The sequence below is a fragment of the Triticum urartu genome, chromosome 7A, assembly GCF_056163025.1.
Source record: "Triticum urartu cultivar PI428250 chromosome 7A, HENAU_Tu73, whole genome shotgun sequence".
In the NCBI taxonomy this organism is placed as follows: Eukaryota; Viridiplantae; Streptophyta; class Magnoliopsida; order Poales; family Poaceae; genus Triticum; species Triticum urartu.
The window spans coordinates 9,626,164-9,649,848 of record NC_141879.1 but is presented as its reverse complement, the minus strand read 5'-3'; the positions used below and the strand labels follow the sequence as shown (position 1 = coordinate 9,649,848).

The 23,685-nt window shown below is 43.5% G+C and overlaps 1 protein-coding gene across 1 annotated transcript; it reads right to left on the bottom strand.

Annotated features, from left to right (window-relative positions):
- Positions 1-3,888: 3,888 nt before the first annotated feature.
- Positions 3,889-6,211, bottom strand: LOC147956854 (uncharacterized). The gene is made up of 4 exons (XM_087531491.1): positions 6,175-6,211; positions 4,643-5,020; positions 4,225-4,563; positions 3,889-4,022 (listed from the first exon to the last, which is right to left on the bottom strand). Exons 1-4 carry the CDS (start codon positions 6,209-6,211, stop codon positions 3,889-3,891), a joined length of 888 nt encoding a protein of 295 aa, XP_087387617.1.
- Positions 6,212-23,685: the final 17,474 nt, after the last annotated feature.

Genomic DNA, 23,685 nt, shown 5'->3' with positions numbered 1-23,685 from the left:
GATGGCAGAACTATTCAGGAGGTGGAAGAAAGAGCTGAATAAGTTTGTCGAAAAAAATGAGACACCAGAATTCAAGGGCAGATATGAGAAGATCAGAGATCACTGGCCCGCATTTGTGGCCCACAAGACATCAGAAAAGAGTAAGAAGATGTCGGCGACAAACAAGCAAAATGCTGCGAAGAAGAAGCTTCACCATTGCACGGGGTCAGGTGGCTACCTCGTAGCCCGGCCTAAGTGGTCCAAGAGTGAGAATGATCTGGTTCATAAAGGGATCAAACCAGAGACAAATAACTGGCCAGACCGTTGCCGGACTTGGTTCTTCGGGGCTGGCGGAACCCTGGACCCTGAAACAGGGAAGTGCATTTGGACGAACGATCAAATGGACATATCAGTCAGTAAGCTTAAGCAGTATATCGAAGCAGCGCAGGAAGGGACGTTCTTTCCAGACACAGAGAACGACGAGCTCACAATGGCCCTCGGGAATCCTGAGCACCCTGGACGGACACGAGGCACGCCAGGCTCCGTTCCGTGGAAGGTTGGGTTTCCGGACGCAGGCGGTTACAAATCCCATGAGAGGAGGAAAAAAGTACAGCAGACCCAAATGCAGGCGCTGCAAGCAAGGGTGGACGCGATAGAGGAACGAGAAGCAAATCGCAGCAAACGTACTGCCGAAGCCTCCCCCGAAGCTACCCCGCCATCTCAGCGCAGAAGCAGCGTGGCTTCCACCGAGCTGCTTCAGCCAGAGCATGCCTTGATGGCTCCTGCCAGCTATCCCGTGGATGCTATCACGGAGTCTCAAAATTGCCACCTTATGACGCAATGGATGAATTTGAAGGTCAAGGCGGCTGTTGGCTCTGTTTATCCTACTGAACCCGGCGCAACTTTTCACTGCCGGCCGATTCCAGAAGGATATGCTAGGGTGATGGTGGATGAGATAACGGAGGGATTTGAGGACCTCCAGCTTGACCACCCTACCGGTGAAGGGGAGACTCGGCTGGGGTCTGCTTTGAAGACTCCATGCCTATGGCGGAAGGAGCTCATCAACCTTTCGAACTGGACGCCTCCGCCTCCTCCTCTTCCTCCGGCGAGTTAGGGCACTCCGCCTCCACCGCCTCCTCCTCCTCCGGCGAGTGACGATCAGGGCCCTCGGCCGGCTCCTTCTCCGGCGCGTGGCGGCACTCCGCCTCCTTCTCCGCCTGCACCGACGCGCCCGAGCAGCCAGCCTCCTCCTTCTCCGCCTCGTCAGCAAGGGCGGAAGAGACCTGCCGCCGCTCCAGCTGCTCCGGCGCATCGTAGTCCTTCTCCTCCGCCGCTTAAGCAAGTAAAGAAGACAACCGCTACGTCTTCTCGGTCGGCGTCTAGCAGTACAACCAGAGGCGGGAGGACATACAGATTCGGTCCTTCTCTGAAGACTCCAGGGAAGTTACCATACGAGAGGACCCAGGAGGAGAACGCCGAGATCGTGCGAGAAGAAGTGAAGAAATTCTTTGAAGGGGTGAAAGCAAAGAAACATCCACCTCCGGAGGAGAAGGTAGATCGGGTGAAAGTGAAGCGCACTCTGGCTGCCCTGACAAAACCACCGAAGTCTGATTCGCCGAAAGGAAACTATGACCGCATTATTGGAAAGGAATTTGCCGAAGCGGAGCGGTCGGGAAGTACTGTCAGTGATCAAAGGCTGAAAGAACGACGAGCTGGGAAACAAATTGCCCAGCTCGGCGAACAAGCGAAGCAATCATGCCCCCCGCTCAAGGTGCCTAGCCACAACGCCGATAATGATCCGAGGATGGTGCCCGGTTATAGCAATCTTGCAGATTACCTGCCCGATGAAGTACATTATGAACCCATGGACGTGCAAATACAAAGATACGAGTACGGGAAGCCTCTCGTCAAAGATGAAAGATCTCTATCAACGATGATGCGAAGATTGCATTATTGGTACTTGAAAATCTGCAGAGACTCTGGGGGGAGGAGTACTTTGTATGCGAGAGTTAAACCGGAGCATGACCTTGTTGGAATTGATCTGTTGCCTGTTCCATTTGAGGAGTTCTATCAGTTCTTCAATCAATTGGCCCTCGATAAAGCAACTGTCACCTGCTACTGTCTGTAAGTAGTACTACTTCTGTCATTAAGTTTCTCTATATAGCTTAGCTCTTTCATTGCATGTATTTATAATCATCCTCACTATATTATGCAGATTGAAGATCATCGAATTGAAGAAAAGACAAGTCAGTGATATTGGGTTCATTAACACATATCTCATAGATGCAACTCAGGTTAAATTTCATGCCGCAGAAACCGAGGCCAGCATGCTACAATCGTTGATAATAAATCAAAACAAAGATATAATAGTCTTTCCTTACAACTTCAAGTGAGTGTTACTGTCTTGTGCGTATTCGGTTTCCCTTATATATTAGTCAAGGTTATAGTAATGTAATTGATGAGTTATGCATGCGTGTGCAGTTTCCACTATATTCTCCTACATATTAAGCTTGAGCAGGGACTAGTAACCGTCTTAGACTCAAGACGAAAAGATCCCAAGGACTATGCAGACATGACTCAAATACTCGAGAAGTAAATTAAATCGATCATTATCCACCATATCAGCAACTTTGTTCATTTCCTGATATATCAAGTAATTGTTTTCTTTGTCCGGGAGGGTTTGGAGAAAATTCACCAGAAAAGCTCCGGGACTGCCGAAGGAGCTGCAATTTAGACACCCGAAAGTAAGTACTAGCTATAGTAGAATTTTAAGCGCATCTACTAGTCATTCAAGCGCTAGTTTCATCAATACCATTTGGCATTCTTGCTTATCAGTTTGATTAACCTCTATTTCTTGTAAAGTGGTTGTGGCAGGAACAAGGGAATGATTTCTGTGGATACTATGTTTGCGAGTCCATCCGCCACACGACCTGTGAGCGGTGCTACACTAACAAACAATATGCAGTACGTAAATAACAACATTCACAATTTTATTTTATTACCATCATTTGTGTTGAGTTTCATTCATTCATATATATATGTATTGACCCCCTTCTTTAAATTAGATGTTTCGGAAGCGGGATGAACTCCTAGCACCAGCTCGCATGCGAGGAATTCAAGAGGAATTGGCGGCATTCTTTCTTGACCACGTGATCCCTGAAGACGGAGAATTCTATGTTGACCCTGAGTCCGTATGATTATATTTGTAAGAGATAATTACTGTATATATATAGCTGGTAGTGTCAGATAGATATACGAGAACTTGTTGTTCGACCAATCTCTCGGAGAAGGAGAGGTGGTAGATATCACTTCTCTCTGTATGCATATATGTTCATCACGATCTTCTGTTTCCTTCGTTTGCTTACTAGCTAGCCAGCGTGTCTAGTCCTCTCTATACGTATGTATAGTACGTAGCGTCGACCAAGCACGGACATAAGAGAGGACACTTCTCTCTAGTAATTATAGCTAGCTAACACAATATATGAAACACCTAAATTAACCCCCCAAAACCCCCAACCCCCCCCCCCCTTTCAAAAAAAACCCAGCCACAGAAATGCTGACGCGTGGATGCCTATTGGTCCCGGTTGGTGCCACCAACCGGGACCAAAGGGTCTCCTGACTGGGCTCTGCGCACTGCCCACGTGGAGGGCCTTTAGTCCCGGTTCTGGATTGAACCGGGACTAAAGGGGGGAGGTATTAGTACCGACACTTTAGTCCCGGTTCAGGAACCGGGACTAAAGGCCCTTACGAACCGGGACTATAGGCCCTTTTTCTACCAGTGATGGTATAGTCCATGGTGATATTTCTTTACAAAAACACAAAACTAAAGTAATATGAACCAATAAACCAATAATATAGTATGAAAGAATTTTATTTTTCATATGAAAATAACTAGAATGAATTATTGCTTTAAATTTGATGGCCAAGCACTTGCTTGAGGATCTCTAGAACAACATCATGCTCCACTGTCATGAAGATTTCACGGTCAATTCTTTGTCCTTTCAGATACTCGATCATCTTCAGATGATCACTTGCTGAGAGATCTGGTATGGTCTTAAGTTTGACAAATGCAATTGGCAATGCAATAAGGATCTTTGTCAGGATCTTATTTTTCCATCTGTGCCATTTTCACTTCTGTATAGCTCTCAATTTGTTTTGTCTTTACATCCACATAAGTTTTAAGTTCTTCTTTTCTAACAGCAACCAGATCTTCAATCGCTGTTTCTTTTCCTCTCTAAGCCTTACCTTCATCATTGCCTTTAGAAGTCCTAGCCTTTTTCATAGGTGATGGGTCAGGAAGTGTGTTCATGTTTTCTGTGGGAATTTGGCTACTGTTATTCTCCACATGTTCTGTGTTGTTACCAGGAAATACATCAACATCCTCACCATATATGCCTTCAGTCCACTCGTAATTATGACCTGCAAAGCCTGGAGCTGGTAATGTTGGACTAGGCGAATTAAGCCCAGCGGCATCTAGAACTTGTTGTGTGAAGCTTTCCCCTTGTGGTAAATCTGTAGCCGGACTGGACTTCTCTTCAACCACATCAGTTGTCCTCTTACAGCCCTTCCCCTCCGCTGTTTTACCTGGGTACAGAGGAATACATTGTAAACTACAAGGAAGCAAGATCATATGCTAAATTCATTACATGTGAAACCAACGTACCATCATAAATTGCATGCAAGTCATCATAGTAAGGGAAAGCTTTGTATCTCCACTTCCGTTGTTCTTTCCTCAATTCATCCCATTTTTCATCAATGGTTGTTGGCATTTTTGTATTAGGATCAAAACCGAAGCCACTCTTCTCTACAATAGATTTGACAACAAAATATTCTCTCTTCAACCGCTGCTCTCTAAATTTTAGTTGACAAACAATGAAATTAGCTCTTGGAAACTGATTATTCAATCGTGTAGTCATGGAATTCCATCCTTCTTTCGTCCATCCATTCTGACCACGAAATCTAGCTGCATCTGCATACTCTTTCATCACAGAAACGAGCAGGTCTAGTTGAGCAGTGGTCCATGATGCTCTCTTTTTCTTGTCTGCAATTGGGAAGCAAAATGCATCAGCGTTCAAATCAGCACAAACATCAGAAAAATTTACAAGGATCCAACTCGAAATAATATCAGAGTTATCCTAACTATCTCATTCAAACAAATCAACTTTAGTAAATCTTAATATGTCCTGCATGAGGCCACACCATGGATTACACGAAACAAATATCATAGTTATCATAAATATTTGGTTAAAACAAATCAACTTCAGTAAATCCTAATATCTCGTGCATGACGCCACACCATGGATTACATTGACAAAACAAAATACTATATCCTAATGTACGCAGGCTTGTAGGCTGTCGTGGAGCTAGGCAAAAATCTGTAGTGAGCAACTGCTAATGATAGAACAAAATTGTTATGGGTGGGCCGAAACCACGCTAGCTACAAAATGCATGCTACAAATTAATGAACTGTCACCTCTAGCCCCTACCCTTGCTAAAAGTACCAGGTGTGGTTTGTCTTTTTTGAGAATCAGGTTCGAATAGGTATATTGGAATCTGAATTGTCTGAATGAAAAACAACAAAATCGCTATGGTATGACTGTTGTGCATTTCAGCAGCGAGATTGGGGTTCTACTACTTGTCTTACACAGTCTATTTACACTTCCACAGCCTGATTGGCTGTCAAAATTTGTAAGCTGGTAACCAAGCATCAACTTAGATAGCCAAAGCCTCTGTAACATACATATTTCTGAAATCGCAGCCTGATATAAGCCGACCAAGCAGCAGCTTGGCTGTCTACTTTCTTTTGGCTTCAGATATAAGCCGACCTAGATAGCCAATGCTTCTGTAACACACATATTTCTGAAAATCGCAGCAATGCAGACTGTCTTACGCCATATTTCGGGCTACTACATAAAGCTATCACCAAGCTAAGATCATCTAGGTTGCGTCTAGCCAAGCCACTAAATCTTGCTTCTCAATCTATCCAAGGAGAATCTACGCTGCCCCTTAATCGAGGACGGCCTTCTCGTCAGCAAGTTCGGACGGCATCGAGGAGATTGTGTGTCGCGGCGCCGTCCGCAGATACCAGCGGCATGCACAGTGGAGAACGGCACGGCCGTGCAGAGGAAGGAGCCGGCGGTTGGCGGGGAGAGGCGGGAAGGAGCGATGAGGGAGGATGGAGGGCAGAGTAATCACCTTTCGTCTCTCCATCTCCATCTCTTTGTTTCCCCATGGCCGCCGATGGAAGACGAAAGGGCGGCGGCGGCGGCGGCGTGAGAACGAGCCAGAGCGAGGAGCGGGGAAGGATAACGAGGGGACTCCCTTCTTTTTGCCGCTCTGTTTTTAAAAAACAGGTCGGGGGCTTTTTTTATTAAACAGAGAAAAAACTACAGTTTGCCAAATGCTACAATATTAAAACAACAGTTATTAGGGGCAAACAAACAGCTCGTTGTAAATAAAACTGTGGTAATCTCAAAAACTACAGTATTCTCAAAATGCTTAGAAAATACTTCGCTACCAAACGAGGCCTAAGCCTTCTTGTGTGTGTACAACAGCAACTACACCAGACGTGACTTTCCAAGCCTATTCTCTTCTTCTTGAGCAAACATACTTGATCGATCCAATGTCATAGCCATCAAGTCAATGCCCCAGTAACAAGACAACACTGAGCAACACCCTTGACCGCAACGAACGACGTCCTCCTTGTTTTTTTAACCAAAATAAATCCTCACGAGTCTGCACTGCACAACATCAAGCCTGACTATGGGATTTGTTAACAAGGTTCACCATCTTGGCTACATCCCCAGGCCTGACTACGGGCGCTCTTCCCCGTGACACCGTCACAATACCGCACACCGGCCACCCGGGCGCCGGCTCCCTCTGCTTGCCTGTACTATTATGTTGGCATAGGTTACATCGTGTGTCTACCCCGCTATATATGAGAGGCCTAGGATACAAGTGTCCTATTAGGACACGACTCCATATCCTATCTAAACACAATACAACTACAAGTCCAACTGTAATCTACCTCGTACACTATATTCGACACAACTCCAACACACGCTATGGGCCGCGCTGCAAGACCTCGCCGGCAGCCTGCTGTACCTCGCCGCGAGCCTGCTAGCGCTTGTGTCCCTCGTCCCTGTGCTCTGGCTCGTCCTTGTCTGGGTGGCTCTGGTGGCGGAGTGGCTCCACAGCAACCCGGAGGGGCGCAGGCTGGTGGACGACCTGCTCCAGTCCGACCGCTGGCTGTTTCACGAGCCCTTCTATCGGCTCATGTGGCGTCTTTTCCGATACTAGCGTAGTACTGTCATGTTATCGATAGTCATCTCCCTTTGATCCATATTAGTCGTCTTAGATCCGTCTAGATAGAGAGAAAATACATTGTTGTGTATATACGAACGAAATTTTATGACTATATTAATTATTTGGTTGTTTGTACGTATATCAATTTGCCTTTTGAGTTATAACATAAAGTTTATTGGAAAATTAAAGAACTCAACTATGATTTCAAACTTGCCGGTGAAAAGAGGTTATTTGATATTAGCTCTTTAGATGAATGAAGAATCCAAACTTATGAAAATGCCAAATTATTTAAAAAAAAAGTTAAAAGATGACATGATAAAAGAATCCAAAAGCATGAGTTCACGGTTGGAGAATATGTTCTATTGCACAACTCTCGTTTCAGATTCTTTGCAGGAAAACTCCACTCCAAATGGCAGGACCCTATGTTATCGAGGAGGTTTATCGATCCGGAGCTATTAAAATAAATAATGTCGAAGGTACTAACCCAAAGGTTGTTAATGGGCAAAGAATAAAGCATTATATCTTAGGTCATGTCCAAACTATGACGTCCAAACTATGACACTGGAAGAACACATAAAAGAGACTTTCCGGAACACTCCAGAATCATGAAAAAAAGGAGGTACGTGACACGATAAGTAAACGGACTCCAAAAATCTACAAAAATATTTTCTGTTCATTTTGAAATATAACAAAAATTAGGAAAATAAGAAACAACCAGGAAGGTCACCCTGGCGGGCACAAGACACCAGGGCGCGCCTAGCAGCCAGGCGCACCCAGGTGGGTTGTGCCAACCTCGGGTACCTTCCGGACTCCATTTCTTCTTCTTTTTGCTTGTTTCCCAAGATAAAAAATCTCTATATACCCCAAGAACCTATTGACCACCGTATCGCGGAGAAATCTTCTTCCTTGTTGTTTTCTAACAGCCATCTACCATGGCCGCTTCAAGCTCCTCCAAGGACAAGTTCTTCAAGAACGTCATTAACCCATATTTGCGGGAAATGGTGCAGCACCCTCAGGCCATCCAGATGCATGAGGGGGTGCTTAACATCCGTGATGTGCAAGGCCCCAAGGGGACGGAAACCTTGGAGACCAGGCTGGTGGAGCGTGGACTCAATGCCAATCACCTCATGATCACGGACCTTATCCGTGATCTCAAGGTGGATGGCAAGTCCATGAAGGACATCGTCTTCACCCTCAATGAGCAAATTAACTTCCTCCAAAGCCAGATCTACGGTCTCCAAAACCAAGTCTTTGAATACGTTGCGAGGTTTAAAGGTATGAGTTTGGCTGCCAGTTGCAGGACCCGTGAGACTCATTCCTCCTCTTATGATGGTGGCTCTCTGCCTTGGAAACCCGAGGACAAGATCGTTACCACTTCATCACCACCACCTTCTTCTTCATCACCAAAAAGAAATTGAGTATCGGGTACGGGCACTCCCCTTGGTCCGTCAAGCTTGGGGGAGGTGACACGGTATCGTATCACCCCCATTATCTTTTGCCTTTACTTATTTTAGTTCTATCATTAGTTATCTTTTGCTTTAGATGAATAAAAGTTTAGTTTGATCCTTTCTTTTCGAGAGTTTGCTCAGTGATCTATCCTTGTAATCGTGTGCATGATACATAATAAAGTTTAGTTTTAGTTTTTACTTTCATGTTTCAATAAAAAGAAAGGAAATAAATGAAAAAAATCATATGCTAATCTTATGGTAGGTAATGACACCACATAGGGAAAAGTATAAGTAGAAAATTTCATTAGAGATTGACAAACATAGCATTGGTTAATGATGCAACTCATGAAAAAATTAATAAGGGAAGAGAAGATTCACATGCAAATACACTAACCTGGAAATCTTTTTTGATTGTGATCCCCCATCAAAATATTAAAAGCCAAAATTATTGACGTTGGACAAGGCAGACAACATAATGATTTATGCTTTTTCATATTCACATAAAAGTTATATTGTTATAGATCCTTCAACATGTGGTGCTTGCCCCCCATCTTTGCTAGCCGAAAATTCCGCACTAAATAGAGATACTACTTGTGCATCCAAAAACCCTTAAACCCAAATATTATTTTCAAGAGTCCACCATACCTACCTAAGGATTTAGTAAGATCCTTCAAGTAAGTTGTTATCGGTGCAATAAGGCAATAAAAATTGCTTCTAAAAGTGTTAGATCATTTAGTGTAAAAGAAAAAATTGAGAGTTGTACGACATTGTGATAGCAACGAATAAAAGCGACAGACTGCATAATAAAGGTTGCTATCATAAGGGGCGTGACATTCTTTTGCACTAAGGGGTTGAGCATACAAACAAATAAGCGCATGGAAACCTCTGCTTCCCTCTCCGAAGGCCCATCCTTTACTTTTATGTATTTACTTTTATGCAAGTCAAATTTTTCTCTCTATTCCTTTTTATTTTTCTCCTTCGTCAAGCATCATGCAGTGAGAAAAGATCTAGGCACATATGTCCAGTTAAATATGGGTAGCATGAGTTATTATTGTTGACATCACCCTTGAGCTGAATACGTTGGGAGGCAAAATTTTAAGCCCCTATCTTTCTATGTGTCCAGTTGAAATTTTTTGCTCATGTGTATGCGGTGAGTGTTAGCAATCATAGAAGAGTATATGATGGTTGAGTATGTGGAATTGCCTAAAGGCTCCGCTACGTGACCCTTCCTGTAAAGATGATGAATTGTAGTTGCAAAGTTGACTGAGAAATAGTTTGTTGGTTTCTAATAGAGTTTATGCTTTATACTTTGACGTTGTGATGAATTGTTACTTATTCATGAGAAGTCTATGATAAAAATTTTATGTTAAAGTTTTTGTTGTTATAATAATTCACATGATGCTTCTATATCAGTATTTTGACATTATCGACACCTCTCTCTCTAAGCATGTGGACATGTTTTTCGATTTTGGTTTTTGCTTGAGGACAAGCGTGGTCTAAGCTTTGGGGAGTTGATACGTCCATTTTGCATCATGTTTACCTAGTGTTATTTATAATGTTTTTATGCATAATAATGCTTTTTGGAGTAATTCTAATGCCTTTGCTCTCATAATATGCAAGGTACACACAAAGAGGGAGAATTCCGGCAGCTGGAAATCTGGACCTGAAAAAGCTATGTCAGGCTACCTGTTCTGCCCAACTCCATATAAGCTAAAACTTCACGAGGATTTTCTATGGAATAAATAAGAAATGTTGGAGCAAATAACCACCGGAGGGGGGCCACCTGGTGAGCACAAGACACCAGGGGGCCAGGCGTGCCCTGGTGGGTTGTGCTCAGCCCAGCCCACCTCCGGTGCCCCTCTTCTGGTATATAAGTCATTTTGACCTAGAAGAAATAAGGGGAAGACTTTCGGGATGGAGCGCCGCCATCTCGAGGCGAAACTTGGGCAGGAGCACTTTTGCCCTTCGGCGGAGCGATTCCGCCGGGGGAACTTCCCTCCCAGAGGGGGAAATCATCGTCATCATCATCACCAACAACTCTCCCATCTTGGGGAGGGAAATCTCCATCAACATCTTTAACAGCACCATCTCCTCCAAAACCCTAGTTCATCTCTTATGTTCAATCTGTATACCGGAACTATAGATTGGTGCTTGAGGCTGACTAGTAGTGTTGATTACATCTTGTAGTTGATTACTATATGGTTTATTTGGTGGAAGATTATATGTTCAGATCCAATATGCTATTTAATACCCCTTTTATCTTGAGCATGATTATCATTTGTGAGTAGTTACTTTTGTTCTTGTGGTCACCGGAGAAATCTTGTTGCAAGTAATCATGTGAACTTGATATGTGTTCGATATTTTGATAGTATGTATGTTGTGATTCCCTTAGTGGTGTCATGTGAACGTCGACTACATGACACTTCACCATATTTGGGCCTAAGGGAATGTATTGTGGAGTAGTTATTAGATGATGGGTTGAGAGAGTGACAGAAGCTTAAACCCTAGTTTATGCGCTATTCCGTAAGGGACCGATTGGATCCAAAAGTTTAATGCTATAGTTAGAATTTATTCTTAATACTTTCTCGTAGTTGCGGATGCTTGCGAGGGGGTTAATCATAGGTATGAGGTTTGCTCAAGTAAGAACAACACCTAAGCACTGTCCACCCACATATTAAATTATCAAAGTTGCGAACATGAATCGAATCAACATGATGAAAGTGACTAGAGAAATTCCCGTGTACCCTTAAGAACGCTTTGCTTATTATAAGAGACCATTTTGGCATGCCCTTTGCCTCAAGAGGATTGGGCTACCTTGCTGCACTTTTGCTACTATTATCGTTACTTGCTCGTTACAAATTATCTTGCTATCAAACTACTTTGTTACTTACAATTTCAGCACTTGCAGACATTACCTTACTGAAAACCGCTTGTCATTTCCTTCTGCTCCTCGTTGGGTTCGACACTCTTACTTATCGAAAAGGATACAATTGATCCAATGTACTTGTGGGTCATCAGGGCCCAAGCGCGCCTGGTGGGTTGTGCCCACCTCAGTGCCCCCCACAGCGCCTCTTCGCTCTATAAATTCCCAAAAAATTCAAAAACCCTAGGGGAGTTGACGAAACACACTTCCAACCACCGCAAGTTCTACAAACACCAGAACCAATCTAGACACCATCACGGAGGGGTTCATCATCCTCATTGGTGCCTCTCTGATGATGCGTGAGTAGTTCATTGTAGATCTACAGGTCCATAGTCAGTAACTAGATGGCTTCCTATCTCTCTTATGACTCTCAATACAATGGTCTCTTGGAGATCTATTTGATGCAACTCTTTTTGGGTGTGTTTGTTGGGATCCGATGAACTTTGAGTTTATGATCAGATCATTTTATCCATGAAAGTTATTTGAGTTCTTTGATCTCTTATATGCATGATTACTTATAGCCTCGTATTTATGAATCTTTGGTTTAGTTAGGGCAACTAGATCGATTTTTCTTGCCATGGGAAGAGGTGCTTTGTGATGGGTTCGGTCGTGCGGTGTTCTTTCCCAGTGATAGAAGGGGCAACAAGACATGTATTGATCGTTGCCATTAAGGATAACAAGATGGGGTCTATTCCTACATGAATAGATCTTCTCTATATCATTTCATCGTTCTTATTCCATTACTCCATCTTTTCATGAACTTAATACACTAGATGCATGTTGGATAGCGGTCGATGTGTGGAGTAATAGTAGTATATGCAGGTAGGAGTCGGTCTACTAATCTTGGATGTGATGCCTATATGATGATCATTTCCTGGATATCGTCATAATTATTTGAAGTTCTATCAACTGCCCAACAGTAATTTGTTTACCCACCGTGTTGCTATTTTCTCGAGAGAAGCCACTAGTGAAATCGATAGCCCCCGGGTCTATCCTTTATCATATTTGCCTTGAGATCTATTTTACTTGCTTTTGTTGTCAGATATATTATTCCAAAAATCCAAAAATATCTTGCTGTACTTTTTATTCACATCTTTTATTTGAGATCTATTTATCCAATCTATCACAATATTTATCCATCAACTTGCACAGATCTGACGCCGTTTACTGTAAAGGGATTGACAACCCCTTATACGCGTCGGGTTGCAAGTTTTTGTTATTTGTATGCAGGTACCATTTCCGTAGTGTTGCTTGGTTCTCCTACTGGTTCAATAACCATGGTTTCATAACTGAGGGAAATACCTACCGAAGTTGTACGGCATCATCCTTCCTCTTTGGGGAAAATACTGACGCGGATGCTACCTCTTGAGCATGCGTTGGTTTTTCCCTTGAAGAGAAAAGGGTGATGCAGCAAAGTAGCGTAAGTATTTCTGTCAATTTTTGAGAACCAAGGTATCAATCCAGTAGGAGGCCACACGCAAGTCCCTCATACCTGCGCAAACAAATATGAACCTTGCAACCAACATGATCAAGGAGTTGTCAATCCCTTCACGACCACTTGCAAAAGTGAGATCTGATAGAGATGATAATATTTTTGGTATTTTTATGTAAAAACTGAAAGTAAAGATTGCAAAGTAAAAATAGATGGAAAACTTATATGATGGAAAATAGACCCGGGGGCCATAGGTTTCACTAGTGACTTCTCTCAAGATAGCATAAATATTATAGTGGGTGAACGAATTACTGTCAAGCAATTAATAGAAAAGTGCATAATTATGAGAATATCTAGGCATGATCATGTATATAGGCATCACGTCCGTGACAAGTAGACCGACTCCTGCCTGCATCTACTACTATTACTCCACACATCGGCCGCTATCCAGCATGCATCTAAAGTATTAAGTTCATAAGAACAGAGTAACGCATTAGGTAAGATAAAATGATGTAGAGGGATAAACTCAAGCAATATGATATAAACCCCATCTTTTTATCCTCGATGGCAACAATACAATATGTGTCGTTTCCCCTTCTGTCACTGGGATCGAGCAACGCAAGATTGAACCCAAAGCTAAGCACTTCCCCCATTGCAAGAAAGATCAATCTAGTAGGCCAAACCAAACTGATAATTCGAAGAGACTTGCAAAGATAACCAATCATACATAAAAGAATTCAGAGAAGATTCAAATATTGTTCATAGATAATCTTGATCATAAACCCACAATCCATCGGATCTCGACAAACACACCGCAAAAAGAGTTACATCGAATAGATCTCCAAGAAGATCGAGGAGAACTTTGTATTGAGATCCAAAGAGAGAGAAGGATCCATCTAGCTAATAACTATGGACCCGAAGGTCTGTGGTAAACTACTCACACATCATCGGAGAGGCTATGGTGTTGATGTAGAAGCCCCCCGTGATCGACTCCCCCTCCGGCGGAGCGCCGAAAGAGGCACCAAGATGGGATCTCACAGATACAGAAGGTTGCGGCGGTGGAAATAGGTTTTCGTGGTGCCCCTGGTTGGTTTCGGGGTACACGGGTATATATATAGGAGGAAGAAGTAGGTCGGTGGAGCCACGAGGGGCCCACGAGGGTGGGGGGCGCGCCTCCCTGCCTCATGGCCTCCTCGATGATTTCTTGACATCCACTCCAAGTCCTCTAGATCACGTTTGTTCCAAAAATCACGCTCCCGGATGTTTCAATCCGTTTGGACTCCGTTTGATATTCCTTTTCTGCGAACCACTGAAATAGGCAAAAAAACAGCAATTTCCACTGGGCCTTGGGTTAATAGGTTAGTCCCAAAAATAATAAAAAAGTGTATAGTAAATCCCATTAAACATCCAAAATGGATAATATAATAGCATGGAACAATAAAAAATTATAGATATGTTGGAGACGTATCAAGCATCCCCAAGCTTAATTCCTGCTCATCTTCGAGTAGGTAAATGATAAAAATAGAATTTTTGATGTGGAATGCTACCTAGCATATTTCTCAATGTAATTTTCTTTATTGTGGCATGAATGTTCAGATCCGAAAGATTCAATATAAAAGTCTAATATTGACATAAAAATAATAATACTTCAAGCATACTAACAAAGCAATCATGTCTTCTCAAAATATCATGGCCAAAGAAAGTTATCCCTACAAAATCATATAGTGTGGCTATGCTCTATCTTCATCACATAACGGTTCACCATACGTGCATGCTACGGGAATCACAAACTTTAGAACAAGTATTTCTCAAATTCATAACTACTCAACTAGCATGACTCTAATATCACTATCTCCATATCTCAAAACAATCATCAAGTATCAAACTTCTCATAGTATTCAAGGCACTATATATGATACTTTTTATTATACCCATCTTGGATGTTCATATTAGGACTAATTTTATAGCCAAAGCAAACTACCATGCTGTTCTAAAATACTCTCAAAATAATATAAGTGAATCATGAGAGATCAATAATTTCTATAAAATAAAGCCCCCACCGTGCTCTAAAAGATATAAGTTGAGAACTAGAGCAAAACTGTTTAGCTCAAAAGATATAAGTGCAGCACATAGAGTATTCTAATAAATTACGATTCATGTGTGTCTCTCCCAAAAGGTGTGTACATCAAGGATGATTGTGGTGAACTAAAAAGCAAAGACTCAAATCATACAAGACGCTCCAAGCAAAACGCATATCATGTGGTGAATAAAAATATAGCTCCAAGTAAAGTTACCAATGGATGAAGACGAAAGAGGGGATGCCTTCTGGGGCATCCCCAAGCTTAGGCTTTTGTTTGTCCTTAAATTTTACCTTGGGGTGCTATGGTCATCCCCAAACTTAGGATCTTGCCACTCCTTGTTCCATAATCCATCAAATCTTTACCCAAAACTTGAAAACTTCACAACACAAAACTTAACAGAAAATCTCATGAGCTCCGTTAGCGAAAGAAAACAAAACACCACTTCAAGGTACTGTAATGAACTCATTCTTTATTTATATTGGTGTTAAACCTACTGTATTCCAACTTCTCTATGGTTCATAACCTCCGATACTAGCCATAGATTCATCAAAATAACCAAACAACACACGAAAAACAGAATCTGCCAAAAACAAAACAGTCTGTAGTAATCTGTATCAATCGTATACTTCTGGAACTCCAAAAATTCCAAAATAAATTTCTGTACGTGAGTAATGTGTCTATTAATAATCTGCAAAAATAATCAACTTAAAAGCACTCTCCAGTAAAAAGTTGAAGCTAATATTGTAAGCGCTAAAGTTTCTGTTTTTTACAGCAAGATCATATAAACTTCACTCAAGTCTTCCCAAAGGTTCTACTTGGCACAAACACTAATTAAAACATAAAACCACATCTAAACAGATGCTAGATGGATTATTTATTAGTAAACAGAACCAAAAAGCAAGAAACGAAAATAAAATTAGGTTGCCTCCCAAAAAGCGCTATCGTCTAACGCCCCTAGCTAGGCAAAAAGGCAAGCATAGATCTAGGTATTATCATCTTTGGCATGCAATCCATAAGTGGCTCTCGGAATAGACTCATAAGGTAATTTTATTTTCTTTCTAGGGTAGTGTTCCATGCCTTTCCTGAACGGAAAATGGAATCTAATATTCCCTTCTTTAATATCAATAATTGCACCAATCGTTCTAAGGAAAAGTCTACCAAGAATAATAGGACATGAAGGATTGCAATCTATATCAAGAACAATAAAATCTACGGGCACATAATTCCCATTTGTAACAATAAGAACATCATTAATTCTTACCATAGGTTTCTTAATGGTGGAATCCGCAAGGTGCAAGTTAAAAGAACAATCATCAAATTCATGGAAACCTAACATATCACACAAAGTTTTTGGAATTGTGGAAACACTAGCACCCAAATCACACAAAGCATAGCATTCATGATCTTTAATTTTAATTTTAATAGTAGGTTCCCACTCATCATAAAGTTTTCTAGGGATAGAAACTTCCAATTCAAGCTTTTCTTCATAAGATTGCATTAAAGCATCAACGATATGTTTAGTAAAAGCTTTAATTTGACTATAAGCATGCGGAGAATTTAGCACGGATTGCAACAAGGAAATACAATCTATTAAATAACAATTATCATAATTAAATTCCTTGAAATCCAAAATAGTGGGTTCATTACTATGTAAAGTTTTGACGTCTTCAATCCCACTTTTACAAATTTTTGGATCAAGATCTAATAACTCCGAATCATTGGGATGCCTTTTAACTAAAGTTGACTCATCTCCAGTCCCATCATTATCAAGATTCATATTGCAAAACAAATATTTAATAGAAGACACATCAATTACTTTTAGATCTTCATCCTTATTATCATAAAAACTAGAAGAACACGCTTTTACAAAGCAATCTTTTTTAGCACGCATCCTAGCGGTTCTTTCTTTGCACTCATCAATGGAAATTCTCATGGCCTTGAGAGACTCATTGATATCATGCTTAGGTGGAATGTTGGGTTTCGTAGTAATTTCAAAATTTTCCTACGCACACGCAAGATCATGGTGATGCATAGCAACGAGAGGGGAGAGTATGATCTACGTACCCTTGTAGCTCGACAACGGAAGCGTAGACACAATGTAGAGGAAGTAGTCGTACGTCTTCCCGATCCGACCGATCCAAGCACCGTTACTCCGGCACCTCCGAGTTCTTAGCACACGTACAGCTCGATGACATTCCCCGGGCTTCGATCCAGCAAAGCGTCGGGGAAGAGTTCCGTCAGCACGACGGCGTGGTGACGATGATGATGTTCTACCAGCGCATGGCTTCGCCTAAGCACTGCAACGATATGACCGAGGTGGAATATGGTGGAGGGATGCACCGCACACGGCTAAGGAACGATCACGAAGATCAACTTGTGTGTCTATGGGGTGCCCCCTGCCTCAGTATATAAAGGATGGAGGAGGAGGAGGCCGGCCAAGGCTTGGTGCGGCCAGGATGTGGAGTCCTACTAGGACTCCAAGTCCTAGTAGGAGTCCACCAAGAGGGGAGGAAGGGAGAAGGAAGTGGAGGAGAGGAAAGGCGGCCGACCCCCTTTTCCCTAGTCCAATTCGGACCAGAGGGGAGGGGGGGCGCAGCAGCCCCTTGACCCTTTCTCATCTTCCCACTAAAGCCCATCAAGGCCCATTGCTTCTCCCGTAACTACCCGGTACTCCGAAAAATACCCGAATCACTCGGAACCTTTCCGATGTCCGAATATAGTCGTCCAATATATCGATCTTTATGTCTCGACCATTTCGAGACTCCTCGTCATGTCCCTGATCTCATCCAGGACTCCAAACTCCTTCGGTACATCAAAACTCATAAACTCATAATATAACTGTCATCGAAACCTTAAGCGTGCGGACCCTACGGTTCGAGAACAATGTAGACATGACCGAGACACGTCTCCGGTCAATAACCAATAGCCGGACCTGGATGCCCATATTGGCTCCTACATATTCTACGAAGATCTTTATCGGTCAGACCGCATAACATCATACGTTGTTCCCTTTGTCATCGGTATGTTACTTGCCCGAGATTCGATCGTCGGTATCCAATACCTAGTTCAATCTCGTTACCGGCAAGTCTCTTTACTCGTTCCGTAATACATCATCTCACAACTAACATATTAGTTGTAATGCTTGCAAGGCTTATGTGATGTGCATTACCGAGAGGGCCCAGAGATACCTCTCCGACAATCGGAGTGACAAATCCTAATCTCGAAATACGCCAACCCAACATGTACCTTTGGAGACACTTGTAGAGCTCCTTTATAATCACCCAGTTACGTTGTGATGTTTGGTAGCACACAAAGTGTTCCTCCGGCAAACGGGAGTTGCATAATCTCATAGTCATAGGAACATGTATAAGTCATGAAGAAAGCAATAGCAACATACTAAATGATCGGATGCTAAGCTAATGGAATGGGTAATGTCAATCAGATCATTCAACTAATGATGTGACCTCGTTAATCAAATAACAAATCTTTTGTTTATGGTTAGGAAACATAACCATCTTCGATTAACGAGCTAGTCAAGTAGAGGCATACTAGTGACACTCTGTTTGTCTATGTATTCACACATGTATTATGTTTCCGGTTAATACAATTCTAGCATGAATTGTAAACATTTATCATGAAATAAGGAAATAAATAATAACTTTATTATTGCCTCTAGGGCATATTTCCTTCAGTCTCCCACTTGCACTAGAGTCAATAATCCAGTTCACATTGCCATGTGATTTAACAGCAATAGTTCACATCACCATGTGATTATCAACCATAGTTCACATCGTCATGTGACCAACACTCAAAGGGTTTACTAGAGTCAGTAATCTAGTTCACATATCTATGTGATTAACACCCAAAGAGTACTAAGGTGTGATCATGTTTTGCTTGTGAGATAATTTTAGTCAACGGGTCTGTCACATACAGATCCGTAAGTATTTTGCGAATTCTATGTCTACAATGCTCTGCCCGGAGCTACTCTAGCTAATTGCTCCCACTTTCAATATGTATCTAGATCGAGACTTAGAGTCATCCAGATCTGAGGTTGACCTGGACTATCTGAGGTTGACCGCTGATGCCTGGATGATGTCATGCTGACATCACAGGCCACTGTTTTGGATAATTCGAATTTAGTTAATTAAATTAATTCCAGAGTATTAGTAAAACTTCAAAAATTAATATAAAATAATCCGTAGCTCGGATGGAAAAACTTTGTACATGAAAGTTGCTCAGAACGACAAGACGAACCCGGACACGCAGCCCGTTCGTCCGCCACGCACCCCTAACATGTCAAACTCACAACTATCCCCCTCCAGCTCCTGTGTCCAAAAACGCGAAACACCGGGGATACTTTCTCGAATGTTATCCCCCTTCACCGGTATCACCTCATACCTCGTTAGGGCACCGCTAGCACCGATACTTATCATGTCATGCAACGCTATGCATCTGTTTGCTTAATATTTATTGTTTCGTCCCCCTCTTCTCTCGCTAGACACCGAGACCGACGCCGCTGCTACCCAGTACGACTACGGAGTTGACGACCCCTCTCTCTTGCCAGAGCAACCAGGCAAGCCCCCCCCCCTTGATCACCAGATATCGCCTACTCTACTCTCTATACTGCTTGCATTAGAGTAGTGTAGCATGTTATTGCTTTCCGTTAATCCTATCCTGATGCATAACCTGTCATTGTTGCTACAACTGTTGATACCTTACCTGCAATCCTAAATGCTTAGTATAGGATGCTAGTTTATCATCAGTGGCCATACATTCTTGTCCGTCTGCCATGCTATACTATCAGGCCGTGATCACTCGGGAGTTGATCACGGGTATATACCTACACTTTATACATGATACATGTGATGACTAAAGTCGGGATGGCTCGAGGAGTACCCACGAGTGATTCACGGATTGGGGGCTGAAAGTACCTTTGTCCCGACGGCCCTCTGGGTGGATCTTTGTGGCGGAGCGACAGTGCAGGTTGAGACCACCTAGGAGAGAGGTGGGCCTGGCCCTGGTCGGCGTTCGCGGTTATTTCAAAACACGTTTAACGAGATCTTGGTATTTGATCTGAGTCTGGCTACTGGCCTATACACACTAACCATCTACGCGGGGACAGTTATGGGCACTCGACGTCGTGGTATCAGCCGAAGCCTTCGTGACGTCAGCGACTGAGTGGCGCGCGCCGGATTGGACCGTAAGCCTGCTCTTGTATTAAGGGGGCTAGTTCTGCTTCCGGTCGCGTTCGCAACGTGCAGGTGTGCAAAGGGCGATGGGCCCAGACCCCTGCGCCATAGGATTTAGACCGGCGTGCTGACCTCTCTGTTGTGTCTAGGTAGGGCTGCGACGTGTTGATCTTCCGAGGCCGGGCATGACCAGAAAAGTGTGTCCGGCCAAATGGGATCGAGCGTGTTGGGTTATGTGGTGCACCCCTGCAGGGAAGTTAATCTATTCGAATAGCCGTGATCTTCGGTAACAGGACGACCTGGAGTTGTACCTTAACCTTATGACAACTAGAACCGGATACTTAATAAAACGCACCCTTCCAAGTGCCAGATACAACCGGTGGTCGCTCTCTCACAGGGCGATGAGGGGAGGATCATCGGTTAGGGTTATGCTATGCGATGCTACTTGGAGGACTTCAGTCTACTCTCTTCTACATGCTGCAAGACGGAGGCTGCCAGAAGCGTAGTCTTCGACATGATTAGCTATCCCCCTCTTATTCTGGCATTCTGCAGTTCAGTCCACCGATATGGCCTTTACACATATACCCATGCTTATGTAGTGTAGCTCCTTGCTTGCGAGTACTTTGGATGAGTACTCACGGTTTCTTCTCCTTCTTTTCCCTCTATCCCTTCTACCTGGTTGTTGCAACCAGATGTTGGAGCCCAGGATCCAGACGCCACCGTCGACGACGACTCCTACTACACCGGAGGTGCCTACTACTACGTGCTGCCCGCTGACGACGACCAGGAGTAGTTAGGAGGATCCCAGGCAGGAGGCCTGCGCCTCTTTCGATCTGTATCCCAGTTTGTGCTAGCCTTCTTAAGGCAAACTTGTTTAACTTATGTCTGTACTCAGATATTGTTGCTTCTGCTGACTCGTCTACGAGCAAGCTCTTGTATTTGAGCCCTCAAGGCCCCTGGCTTGTAATATGATGCTTGTATGACTTATTTTATTTGTAGAGTTGTGTTGTGATATCTTCCCGTGAGTCCCTGATCTTGATCGTACACATTTGCGTGTATGATTAGTGTACGATCAAATCGGGGGCGTCACAACGTTCCCCAACAGTGGCATCCGAGCCAGGTTTTATGCGTTGATGTTATATGCACGAGTAGAACACAAGTGAGTTGTGGGCGATATAAGTCATACTGCTAACCAGCATGTCATACTTTGGTTCGGCGGTATTGTTGGATGAAGCGGCCCGGACCGACATTACGCGTACGCTTACGCGAGACTGGTTATACCGACGTGCTTTGCACACAAGTGGCTGGCGGGTGTCAGTTTCTCCAACTTTAGTTGAACCGAGTGTGGCTACGCCCGGTCCTTGCGAAGGTTAAAACAACACTAACTTGACAAACTATCATTGTGGTTTTGATGCGTAGGTAAGAACGGTTCTTGCTCAGCCCGTAGCAGCCACGTAAAACTTGCAACAACAAATTAGAGGACGTCTAACTTGTTTTTGCAGGGCATGTTGTTGTTGGGGAACGTAGTAATTTCAAAAAATTTCCTACGCACACGCAAGATCATGGTGATGCATAGCAATGAGAGGGGAGAGTGTTGTCTACGTACCCACGCAGACCGACTGCGGAAGCGTTGACACAACGTAGAGGACGTAGTCGTACGTCTTCCCGATCCGACCGATCCAAGCACCGTTACTCCGGCACCTCCGAGTTCTTAGCACACGTACAGCTCGATGACGCTCCCCGGGCTCCGATCCAGCAAAGCTTCGGGGATGAGTTCCGTCAACACAACGGCGTGGTGACGATGATGATGTTCTACCGACGCAGGGCTTCGCCTAAGCACTACAACGATATGATCGAGGTGGAATATGGTGGCAGGGGGCACCGCACACGGCTAAGGAACGATCACGTGGATCAACTTGTGTGTCCTCGGGTGCCCCCTGCCTCCGTATATAAAGGAGCCAGGGGGAGGGGTGCGGCCGGCCAAGGAGGGCGCGCCAAGGGAGTCCTACTCCCTCTGGGAGTAGGATTCCCCCCCCCCCCAATCCTAGTTGGAATAGGATTCCTTGAGGGGGGAAAGAGAGAGAGGGGGCCGGCCACCTCTCCTTGTCCTAATAGGACTAGGGGAGGGGGGAGGCGCGCGGCCCACCTTGGGCTGCCCCTTTCTCCTTTCCACTAAAGCCCACTAAGGCCCATATAGCTCCCGGGGGGTTCCGGTAACCTCCCGGTACTCCGGCAAAATCCCGATTTCACCCGGAACACTTCCGATATCCAAACATAGGCTTCCAATATATCAATCTTTATGTCTCGACCATTTCGAGACTCCTCGTCATGTCCATGATCACATCCGGGACTCCGAACAATCTTCGGTACATCAAAATGCATAAACTCATAATAATTGTCATCGTAACGTTAAGCGTGCGGACCCTACGGTTCGAGAACCATGTAGACATGACCGAGACACGTCTCCGGTCAATAACCAATAGCGGGACCTGGATGCCCATATTGGCTCCTACATATTCTACGAAGATCTTTATCGGTCAGACCGCATAACAACATACGTTGTTCCCTTTGTCATCGGTATGTTACTTGCCCGAGATTCGATCGTCGGTATCCAATACCTAGTTTAATCTCATTACCGGCAAGTCTCTTTACTCGTTCTGTAATACATCACCCGCAACTAACTCATCAGTTGCAATGCTTGCAAGGCTTATGTGATGTGCATTACCGAGAGGGCCCAGAGATACCTCTCCGACAATCGGAGTGACAAATCCTAATCTCGAAATACGCCAACCCAACATCTACCTTTGGAGACACCTGTAGAGCTCCTTTATAATCACCCAGTTATGTGACGTTTGGTAGCACACAAAGTGTTCCTCCGGTAAACGGGAGTTGCATAATCTCATAGTCATAGGAACATGTATAAGTCATGAAGAAAGCAATAGCAACATACTAAATGATCGGGTGCTAAGCTAATGGAATGGGTCATGTCAATCAGATCATTCAACTAATGATGTGACCTCGTTAATCAAATAACAACACTTTGTTCATGGTTAGGAAACATAACCATCTTTGATTAACGAGCTAGTCAAGTAGAGGCATACTAGTGACACTAAGTTTATGTGTTCACACATGTATTATGTTTCCGGTTAATACAATTCTAGCATGAATAATAAACATTTATCATGATATAAGGAAATAAATAATAACTTTATTATTGCCTCTAGGGCATATTTCCTTCAGTTGTGATGTGATATGGTCAAGACGTCATGAGATATAAGTTGTTGTATAAGATGATCATGTTTTGTTGAAGTTATCGACAACTGGCAGA

Coding starts and splice junctions, on each gene's coding strand:
- LOC147956854 (XM_087531491.1), bottom strand. CDS start 6,211: ATGGGGAAACAAAGAGATGGAGATGGAGAGACGAAAG. Junction 5,021..6,174: donor TGGAGATGGAGAGACGAAAG/GTGATTACTCTG, acceptor TCCCAATTGCAG/ACAAGAAAAAGAGAGCATCA. Junction 4,023..4,224: donor TTCTAAAGGCAATGATGAAG/GTAAGGCTTAGA, acceptor AGACCATACCAG/ATCTCTCAGCAAGTGATCAT.